We start from the raw sequence: 11,824 nt of genomic DNA on the forward strand, positions 1-11,824 counted from the left end.
AACCTCTGCCTCCTAGGTTCCAATGATTCTCCTGCCTTAGGCTCCCGAGTAGCTGGGATTATAGGCATGTGCCACCACACCCAGCTGATTTTTACTTTTAGTATAGACAGGATTTCACCATGTTGGCCAAGCTAGTCTCGAACTCCTGACCTTGTGATCCACCTGCCTCGGCCTCCCAAAATGCTGGGATTACAGGCGTGAGCCACTGCGCCTGGCTGACCTGTCCCCAATTTTCATTCTTTATTATGTTATGTATTTACCTTTCTCTTATCCAAGTACTAACCAGTTCTGACACTGCTTAGCTTCTGAGATCAGATAGATCAGATGCATTCACGGTGGTATGGCCATAGACATATTTACCTTTCTTTTATCTTTAAAAGCCAGTGATCTCAACGTATTTTCTAGTTATCATATGCTGCCTCTAGACTATAAGTTCTTGCTTATTATTAATGGAGAATTGTTTAGAATTTCATACTATAAATTTGTATTTTGTGGTTGTTCATTATTTACCTGCTGGTTTTATCACAGGCTATTAGAATGTTTTATTTATTAATTTATATTATGATTTATTAGTTAATATTTACCATTACAGTATATCTTGCTGTGGTTTTAGCATTTATTTGTATGAAATAAATATATGTAAGTTTTTCTCTCTTCTATTATGAGGGAGCCATGTGTTTATTGCCAGTTGGTGTGTCATTCGGGGTCAGTGGTTGCAAAAGACTTGTTTTGGTGCTCATATATGTTTGCACAACACGAGTCTTTTGGTCAAAGGATATTTGAAACTAGGCTTTCCTAAAATTGATTTGAATTACATGTGATCATCTTTACTACAGAATTCTATTCATTTTGCATTTCTACAAATAGAAGATCATGGTAGAAAAGTTTCACAACTTGCTAGTATATTATGTTTAGTGTAGTGTGTTTTCAGTATAAAATAATATTTACCAATAATAGTTATTTTAAAACCCCATGTTCATATTTTGCAGGTATCTCTCCTAAACGTGTGATCAAGGAATTACCACCAATACAGAACAATAACACAGGAGAAAAATTCCAAACAGTGATGTTGGAAGGACATGAAAGCTATGACATTGAAAATGTTTACTTCAGGGAAATCCACAAAAATCTACAGGACTTTGACTTTCAATGGAAAGATGGTGAAATAAATTGTAAAGAAGCACCGATGACCCATAAAAACAATCTTACTGGTACAAGAGTTCGACATAGTCAAGGGGACGTAGAAAACAAGCATATTGAAAATCAGCTTATATTAAGCTTTCAAACTGCAGGGAAAATTTATGAATGTAATCAAATTGAGAAGACAGTTAATAATGGTTTTTTAGCTTCACCACTTCAAAGAATTTTTCCTAGTGTCCAAACCAACATTTCTAGGAAATACAGGAATGATTTTTTGCAACTTTCGTTACCTACACAAGACAAGGAAACATACATTGGGGAAAAACCTTACATAGGTAATGAGTGTGGCAAAGTCTTTAGAGTGTCTCCAAGTCTTATTAATCATCAGATGATACATACAACAGAGAAACCTTACAGATGCAATGAGTCTGGCAAAGCCTTTAATCGGGGCTCACTACTAACAATACATCAGATAGTCCATACAAGAGGGAAACCATATCAATGTGATGTATGTGGCAAGATCTTCAGACAAAATTCAGATCTTATAAATCACTGGAGAAGTCACACTGGAGACAAGCCCTACATATGTAATGAATGTGGCAAGTCGTTTAGTAAAAGTTCTCACCTTGCAGTTCATCAGAGAATTCATACTGGAGAGAAACCTTACAAATGTAATCGATGTGGGAAGTGCTTTAGTCAAAGTTCCTCTCTTGCAACTCATCAGACAGTTCATACTGGAGACAAACCCTACAAATGTAATGAGTGTGGCAAAACCTTTAAACGGAACTCAAGCCTCACTGCACATCAGATAATCCATGCAGGAAAGAAACCATATACATGTGATGTATGTGGCAAGGTCTTTTATCAAAATTCACAACTTGTGAGGCACCAGATAATTCATACTGGAGAGACACCTTACAAATGTAATGAATGTGGCAAGGTCTTCTTTCAACGTTCACGTCTTGCAGGGCATCGGAGAATTCATACTGGAGAGAAACCTTACAAATGTAATGAATGTGGCAAGGTCTTCAGTCAACATTCACATCTTGCAGTGCATCGGAGAGTTCATACTGGAGAGAAACCTTACAAATGTAATGAATGTGGCAAAGCCTTTAATTGGGGCTCATTACTCACTATACATCAGAGAATTCATACCGGAGAGAAACCTTACAAATGTAATGTGTGTGGCAAGGTCTTTAATTATGGTGGATATCTTTCAGTTCATATGAGATGTCATACTGGAGAGAAACCGCTCCATTGTAATAAATGTGGCATGGTCTTCACTTACTATTCATGCCTAGCACGTCATCAGAGAATGCATACCGGAGAGAAACCTTACAAATGTAATGTGTGTGGCAAGGTCTTCATTGACAGTGGAAACCTTTCAATACATAGGCGAAGTCATACCGGAGAGAAACCTTTCCAGTGTAACGAATGTGGCAAGGTTTTCAGTTACTACTCATGCCTAGCACGTCATCGGAAAATTCATACTGGAGAGAAACCTTACAAATGTAATGATTGTGGCAAAGCCTATACTCAGCGTTCAAGCCTCACTAAACATCTGGTAATTCATACTGGAGGGAACCCTTACCACTGTAATGAGTTTGGCGAGGCTTTTATCCAAAGTTCAAAACTTGCAAAATATCACAGAAATCCTACTGGGGAGAAACCACACAAATGTAGTGAATGTGGTAGAACTTTTAGTCATAAAACAAGTCTGGTGTACCATCAGAGAAGACATACTGGAGAGATGCCATACAAATGTATTGAATGTGGGAAAGTCTTTAATTCCACTACAACCCTTGCAAGGCATCGGAGAATTCATACTGGAGAGAAACCTTACAAATGTAATGAATGTGGCAAGGTCTTCCGTTATCGCTCAGGCCTCGCACGTCATTGGAGTATTCATACTGGAGAGAAACCTTACAAATGTAATGAGTGTGGCAAAGCCTTTAGAGTACGTTCAATTCTGCTTAATCATCAGATGATGCATACTGGAGAGAAACCTTATAAATGTAATGAATGCGGTAAAGCTTTTATCGAAAGGTCAAACTTGGTTTACCATCAGAGAAACCATACTGGAGAGAAGCCATACAAATGTATTGAATGTGGCAAGGCATTTGGGCGGCGGTCTTGCCTCACTAAACACCAACGAATTCATTCTGGTGAAAAACCTTATAAATGTAATGAGTGTGGCAAATCTTACATTAGTCGCTCAGGCCTTACTAAACATCAGATAAAACATACTGGAGAGAACCTTACAACTAAACTCAGTGTGGAAAGGCCTTTAGACGTTGTCCTAACTTCTGGGATCCCCAAATAATTTATACTTAACTGATATAATTTGTCTATTTGTCCCTTCCCTTTGAAGTCTCATGTGGAATTGTAATCTCCAGCATTGGAGGTGGGGCCTAGTGGGAGGCAACTGGATGATGGGGGTGGATTTCTCAAGAAAGGTTTAGTACCATCCCCTTGTTGCTGTCCTTGTGATAGTGAGTTCTCATGAGGTCTGGCTGTTTAAAAGTGAATGGCAGGGCCAGGCGCCTGTCTCATGCCTGTAATCCCAGCACTTTGGGAGACTGTGGACGGATCACTTGAGGTCAGGCATTCGAGAGCAGCCTGGCCAACATGGTGAAACCCTGTCTCTGCCAAAAATACAAAAAATTAGCTGGGCTTCATGGTGGGTACTTGTAGTACCAGCTACTCGAGAAGATGAGTCAGGAGAATTGCTTGAACCCTGGAGGTTGAGGCTGCAGTGACCCGAGATCGTGCCACTGCACTCCAGCCTGGGCAACAGAGTGAGACTCCGTCTCACACACACACACACACACACGCACGCACGCACGCATGAAAGTGAATAGCACCTCCCTCTTGTTTGTTCCCCTTCTGGCTATGTGACATGCCCACTCCCCTTCCACCTTCCACCATCATTTTAACCTTCCTGAGGCTTCCCCAGAGGGTGAGCAGATGGCAGCACCATGTTTCCTGTAAAGCCTACAAAATTGTGAGCCAATTAAACCTCTTTATACATTAGCCTCAGGTATTTCTTTCTAGCAATGCAATTATGGCCAATACATTTACACATGAAGTGAAGAATATAGCTAAGTTTTAAGCAAGTGTTCACTAGGCATACATCCTGGAGAGGAATCACAGAAGTGTAATATGTGTGGCAAGAATACTAAAGGTCAAAACTTGCAGATCTATAAATAACTCAAAAGTGCAGATATGCTTTACAAATGAAATGAGTGTGGCAAAAACTTTGTATCAGAGTTCAGTCACTACTTGACATGAGAGTTTATATTGGAAATAAATCATATAAATGTATGTGCTAGAGGCTTCCCCGAGGTATCTGAACTCGCTAGACATCAGAATATACATCTTGGACAGGAACCACACAAATATAACTTGTGTGCTAAGGCTTTTTACCAGAACATCAAAACGGAAACATCAGAGTATTCATACTGGAGAACAGCCTTACAAATGTAACGAATGTGGTAAGCCTTTTTTAAAAAAAAAATCAAATGGGCCGGGTGTGGTGGCTCACACCTGTAATCCTAGCACTTTGGGAGGCCGAGGTGGGTGGATCACCTGATGTCAGGAGTTCAAGACCAGCCTGGCCAGCATGGTGAAACCCCATCTCTATTAAAAATACAAAAATTAGCTGCGTGTGGTGGTAGGCGCCTGTAGTCCCAGCTACTTGGGAGGCTGAGGCAGGAGAATCACTAGAACCCGGGAGGTGGAGGTTGCTGTGAGCCAAGATTGCACCATTGTACCCCAGCCTGGGTGATAAGAGCAAGACTCCGTCTCAAAAAAATAAAAAATCAAATGTTCATGTTTTTGGAGTTTGAGAGAATTTATACAGGTGAAAAGCCAAGTGATCGTGCTTAACATGGAAGGACCTCTAATCAGTAGTGTGTCTTCAGGCTTCACCAAATTATTCATGCTGGATAGAAACCTTGCAAATGTAATTAACATGGTAAAATTTTAAACCATTTCTCAACAGATTCCACATTAGGTAAACCATACTATGGATAACTAAGTCTGCTTCTCCATCCAGGATTGACCTGGAATGATACCTGCTGTAAAGTAACTACAAGACAAAATTTGTCAAAACCCCAGGTAATATGTACATCAAAGGAGCAAAAGCATGTGTGCAAATGGCTAATTCAGTATATAAAATAATTGTATTCACTTTGACATTTCTTAAAAAGGCTAGTTAATTATTTGTGACCTTCATCCTGAAGTATGAAGTCTTTCGTACACATCCTTCATTGTGGTCTCTGGGAATAAATCAGATGAGAGGGCTACTTCATTAGGTGTGGTTCCTTCATATCCATGTTTTCTGGAAGATTAAGGTCACTGTACTGTGTGAGTTAAGCAGCATGGAGTACGGTGGAGAATAATGTAAATTTACAACGTAAGTCACTGAGCTTGTGTTCACAGTGTCCTTTGACAAACAGAGTTACTTTGGGATATGGGAAACATATGGAGTACTTTCACTACCCTAAAAATCTGTGCTCCACCTAGATTTGTACATTGTTTTCACTTCTGTCACTTGTTGCTTCACATGTTTTGCAGCTGGTTTTAAGTGCACACACACAAGATTCTCAAATCATCTTTGTAAATTGACATTTTTATCATGTAACCGCCCTGTCACTCAGGCTGGAGTGCAATAGTGATAAGGTCAACTTTTGGAACCCATCTGCAAATTTCCTAGGATTCTTAGAGTAGCTTCCTAGCTTCTCCTTAATTGCTGTATATCAGTTATAGAGAAGGGGACCTGCAATAGGACTGGCCATTCGGCTCCTGCTACTTCCCTAAGGGGCAGCAAGGCTGGAGGGAGAGTGGAATATGGTGTTCCCCTCCGAGTGTTAGGGGGACTTAGTAGGGTCCCTGGTGTTTGCTCCTGGGTTTTAGCCTCAGGAGCACTTGGTAAGGGGGCGATAGGGATGGTCGCTGTTCATCCTTAGAGACAAGTGGCTCTTGTAAAAGGGGGTCATCTGATTGGGCACGGTGGCTCATGCCTGTAATCCCAGCACTTTGGGAGACCGAGGCAGGCGGATCACCTGAGGTCGGGAGTTCAAGGCAAGCCTGACCAACATGGAGAAACCCCATCTCTACTAAAAAGGCAAAATTAGCTGGGCATGGTGGTGTGTGCCTGTAATCCCAGCTACTTGGGCGGCTGAGGCAGGAGAATTGCTTGAACCTGGGAGGTGGAGGTTGCAGTGAGCTGAGATCAAGCCATTGCACTCCAGCCTGGGCGACAAGAGCGAAACTCCATCTCAAAAAAAAAAAAAAAAAAACCGGGGTGGGGGTCATCTATATCATCTATAATATCTAATTCTACCTTAGAACTTTGGTTGGAGGGGGAGGTGGGTTCTGGGAGTTTCACAGATTGTTAGGTTTCGGTATAGGGTCATAAAAGCCTGTGCATATGGGATTTCTGACCATTTGCCCTGCCTCTTGCAAAACAGGTCTAATGGCAGGATGGTGTCATAATTAAGGCTGCCAGTGACTGCCCATTGTTCCAGGCTGGGCAGTTCATAACGGGGACAGACAATGTTGCACAAAAAAAAATTACACATTTTGCCGTTAGAGTGTCAGGGTCAAATTTATTTCAATGGTTGAGGATATAGCCAAGCATGGAATCAGGTGGAAGAGGTGGAGAGTTGCCCACAGTGGTCTGGAAAAGAGAAGAGGACTTTAAAAAGTGGAGGGCTCATTAGGTGACCCAGATTTTACCTGGGGCATCCCCCTGGAAAAATTCTGGGCCCAGAGTGGGGTCCCTGGGAGCATCCTCCCTTTAGGGCTCCAACTTAGTCTGTCAGACATCTCTGACCTTAGATGGGTGCTGCACCACTTTGGAATGGTTCTCTCCACCACTGAGGACCTGACAAGTTTTTCTATCCCACTTAAAGCAACTCTTGAACCCTCTCAACTTAGGCAATAATAAATTCCCTTCAATGAATTCCCTCCACCACCATGCACCACACAGACCACCTACGATATGCCCAGACCCTCTGACTTGTATAACCTTTTTTGCATAGTTAGGTGGGTTTTCTGTCCTTGGCCAGTAGAATGAGGGAAGGGAAGAACTTAGCATAAGTAAAAGAAGCTTAAGTCACCTGAAACCTGTGAGTTCGCCCTGGACGAGCTACTGCTGCCAACTGCATCACACATAGGGATCAGGGACTATTACTGAAAAGGATAGAAAAGAGTCTTTTCCCCTTCTGGGCAGGGCAGCCATCCCTGTTCACTCCTTGGCCTTCAGAGACCACCAGAGAGTGGCCCCAGTCAGTTCCCCCCAATTACCAAGGAGCTGCTAGGAAACAGCTGCTGAAAGACTGAAAAAGGAGAAAAGGAAAAGAACTCAGAAAAAGAAAAAAAGGAATAGGACTCAAACAAAAACGAGGAAAAGGACTCAGGTTTCTCACCTGAACCAAGCGGTGGCAGTCAGGCACTTCCACACAGAAACCTTTCAGTTTCACCGGAGAATGGCCCTGGCCAGAAACTTGCAGTTGTCTTCGTGCTTAGGTGCTGTCCACCGAGGGTCTTGAGTTGGAAAGGAAAAGAGACCTAGACAAAGACTTCCCTGTATGTAAAAGGGGAAAGGAGAAAAAGAAATCCCAAACTTTGGACCTACTTTCTCTCCTGGCTAGCTCACCAAAATGTGTTACCAGTAGAGGGTCTTGATTGCAACTTGTTCAGGTTCTTGGCATTTTGAACAAAGAATTGGAAAAAACACCCAGCAAAGCAAGGAAAGAATGCAGCGTCAAAAGAACGAAAACAGGAATTTACTGAAAATGAAAGTACACTCCACAGTGTGGAAACAAGCCCGAGCAGTGGCCCGGATATAGAATCTTCTCGGGTCCAAATGACTACTGCAGGTTTCCCATTGGCCGCTTGGTGGTCTCCTCATATAAATAAAATGGTGGCCTGCAATCGGTCAACCAATCAGAGGCTGAAGTAAAGTCCCAAAGTCTTTACTTTGTAAAAGTAAAAGCAAAAAGCAATCAATCAGAGGTACTTTTAATTTCCCACCTGCCACGCAGACAAGGTAGAGGTTTGCAAAGGGAGTAGTCTCTGGTTCTTTTGTTACTTAGGTGTGGAAAGTTAGGGGTTTCCCTTCGATTTAGTTCAAGGAAGTTAGCACGAAACAGCCTTAGGTTTCCTGCCTCCAGATCCTATTCTCTTGCCTCAGGACCGCAGGCCCACGCCACCACACCTGGTTAATTTTGTATTTTTTGTAGAGATGGGGTTTCGTCATGTTGCCCAGACTGGGAGAAATATATTTTAAGGTATAATTAGCATGTTGTGTTTTAAAAATCCCGGTGATATACTTGCACATTAGCAACAGAGCTCTTACTTCCGCATTATACAATTTCAGTTCATTATCTTGTATCATTCGAATTATTTCACGGAACTTAAAATGTAAGGGACCCTCTACATATTGATAGAGCACATCCTTTTTCTCTGTCAGTTCTCTGTAGATATTTTTTGCCACACAAATCTAAAAATACCACCTTGATTTATGGATCCTTCAAGTTTTTCATTTAAGTACAAGGGAAGAAATGTAAATCTGTAAATTGGGTTAAATGATTTCTAGGAAAGTGTATAATTGTTTTTAAAAAGTATTTTAAAAAGTAAGTTTTGGGCAGGTGTAGTGGCTCGCACCTGTAATCCCAGCACTTTGGGAGACCATGGTGGGAAGATTGCTTGAACCCAGGAGTTTGAGACCAGCCTGGGGAACATGGTGAAACCCCATCTCTATTTAAAAATAAATAAATAGGCCGGGAGCAGTGGCTCACGCCTGTAATCCCAGCACTTTGGGAGGCCGAGGCGGGTGAATCACTTGAGGTCAGGAGTTTGAAACCAGCTTGGCCAATATGGCAAAACCTCGTCTCTACTAGAAATATACAGATTAGCTGGGGGTGGTGGCAGGTGCCTGTGATCCCAGCTACTCAGGAGGCTGAGGCGGGAGTATCGCTTGAATCCATGAGGTGGAGGTTGCAGTGAGCCAAGATCACGCCACTGCACTCCAGCCTGGGCGACAGGAGTGAAACTACATCTCTAAATAAATAAATAAATAAAATGGAGCTTTGCTATAGTTGAGAAATTATTATAGAGTACCATGCTTATTATGATAACCTCATGTAGAAATTTTTATAGCTTTTTGAAAAATGACTTTTTTGTTAATTTTTATTGTCTTATAAACATTAATTTTCGCAATTCAAGTGTAAAAATATTGTAGACAATTTGTCTAAGCAGTATTTTGGAAGCACTTTCAACAATTATATTGTGTAAAGGGTCCTATTTATGCTGGAAGAAAGGACATGTATAAGGTTGTAGCATGAGGAAATTAAGGCTTTCTCAACCTAGAAGTCAGGAGTAAACATTCAGTGTTGGAGTAAAGAATCTGAACCTACTTTTTGATTGATTACTGATATCTTTTAAGCCACACCACTTTTTCTATTTTGCCCATTTGGGCAAGTCGATAATAAAGCCTGAGTGCTCCCTTCTTTGGTATATGCTGGAAGTTCAAGACATGCCTGGGTACCTTTACCCTAGCCCTACTCCTTAACCATAGTCAACAACACATTTTCCTGCTCTCACAAGCCACTTTTGAACCAGCTTGGAAAGTCTTCTGCTCTTTCCAGAGTCTCATTATGTAACAAATATGATACTTCACTATGTGACATCATCAGTCCCAGCATCCAAACGTGGGTGGGGTTCCATCCTGTTCTAGTGGAGTGCCCCAACTGCAATTAACAAAATATGTTTTGGGTTGAATATATAGTTTCTACTTTACCTACCCCACAAGATATCCCATTGTGTATGTTTATTCTTCAGAGGGAACATTAATCTTTTTTTTTTTTCTTTTTTGAGACTAAGTCTCACTCTGTGGACCAGGGCTGGAGTGCAGTGGCACGATCTCTGTTCACTGTAACCTCTGCCTACCGGGTTCAAGCAATTCTCGTGCCTCAGCCTCAACCATGTTCGTCTAATTTTGTATTTTTAGTAGAGACGGGAATTTCTCCATGTTGGTCAGTTGTCCCGACCCGCGGGATCGTCAATGTAGGCCCTAGAAGAGGGAGTGGGAACTCGGGGGGACAAGAGACACGAGAAATGGAGACAAGACAGTATCCTGATCAAGTCTCGTTTATTGGTGGCAGTGTAATGCCTTATATAGACCAGCAAGGGTGGAGGTTGGGCCAGGGCGATGATGGTGGCCCTGCAGTGGGCGTGGCCAGGTAGGTATTGGTTTCTTCGGTCGGACGTCATGTTGCGCCTGCGCCGTCGCTTGGTAATTTTCCCGGGCGCGGGATGGCGCCTGCGCTGTAAGTTGATCATTTTCCCGGGCGCGGGAAAATGGGTGATGAAGAACCCGGAAGAGCGCCATTTTGTACTGGCGTATGAGACAGCAGAACAAGGAAGAAAGTAAATCTAGGGAGGAGGCATAAAGTGGAAATGTATAGAGCTCAGGTGTCAGTCGTCAGTTATAATCGCTATGGCCGGGCCACGCAGCTCCGGACAGTCAGTTTGGTCTCGAACTCCTGACCTCAGGTGATCCACCAGCCTCGGTTGAGATTACAAGTGTGTACCACCACACCAGCTAAATTTTGTATTTTTAGTAAAGACTGGGTTTTGCCATGTTGGCCAGGATGGATGATCATCAGGATGGTGATCCACCCACCTCAGCCTCCCAAAGTGCTGGGATTACAGACATGACCCACAACCCTGGCCCATTAATCTTTTTTTTAAAATTTATTATTATTTTTTTAAGACAGAGTTTTGCACTGTTTCTGTTTTTGTTTTGTTTTGTTTTTTGTTTTTTTGACAGAGTCTTGCTATGTTTCCTAGGCTGGAGTGCAACAATGTCATCTCAATTCACTGCAGCCTCTGCCTCCTGGGCTCAATCGATGCTCCTGGCTCAGCCTCCCAGGTAGCTGGGACTACAGGTGTGCGCCACCATGCCCAGCTGATATTAGTATGTTTTGTGGAGATGGTGGTTTCATCATGTTGCCCAGGCTGGTCTTGGACTTTTGGGCTCAAGCAATCCTCCCGCCTCGACCTTCCAAAGTGCTAGGATTACAGGCATGAGCCACCGTGCCTGTCCTAACATTTAATCTTTTCAAATTCACTATGTATTCTTTTTTGTTGTTTTTTTTTTCTGTTTACTTCACTATGTATTCTAAGCACAAATAAGAAATTCTTATTTCCTAATTATTTTCATGTATATAATATATATATATTACATTTTTTAATAAGTTTTCTTTTTTAAGACTGCGCCTCACTCTGTCGCCCAGGCTGGAGCACAGTGGTGCAATCTCAGCTCGCAGCAAACTCTGTCTCCCAGGTTCAAGCGATTCTTCTGCCTCAGCCTCCCAACTATCTGGGATTACAGGCATGCGCCACCACACCCAGCTAATTTTTGTATTTTTAGTAGAGACATGGTTTCACCGTGTTGTTCAGGCTGGTCTCAAACTTCTGAACTCATGTGATCCACCTGCCTCGGCCTCCCAAAGTGCTGGGATTACATGTATGAGTCCCCACACCTGGACCATTTCCTAATATTTGTATATACTTGCCATATTTTTATTTTTACCACACATAAAAGTCAAGGCAAATGCAAGCCACTGATCTTAGTACATACAAAGGCATGTAGAAATATAATCATATAGTG

General features: G+C 42.3%; 1 protein-coding gene across 5 annotated transcripts in view; it reads left to right on the forward strand.

Annotated features, from left to right (window-relative positions):
* Nucleotides 1-7,565, forward strand: part of ZNF841 (zinc finger protein 841) — a 28,527-nt gene extending 20,962 nt beyond the window's left edge. For all 5 annotated transcript variants that reach the window (XM_073016085.1, XM_073016083.1, XM_073016086.1 and 2 more), the window contains one exon: nt 990-7,565. In XM_073016085.1, the coding sequence (XP_072872186.1) occupies nt 990-3,463 (2,474 nt within the window). In that variant the 3' untranslated portion in view covers nt 3,464-7,565. The remainder of the gene's footprint in view (nt 1-989) is intronic.
* The last annotated feature ends 4,259 nt before the right edge of the window (nt 7,566-11,824 follow it).

Source organism: Chlorocebus sabaeus, chromosome 6 (genome assembly GCF_047675955.1).
Source record: "Chlorocebus sabaeus isolate Y175 chromosome 6, mChlSab1.0.hap1, whole genome shotgun sequence".
NCBI lineage: Eukaryota > Metazoa > Chordata > Mammalia > Primates > Cercopithecidae > Chlorocebus > Chlorocebus sabaeus.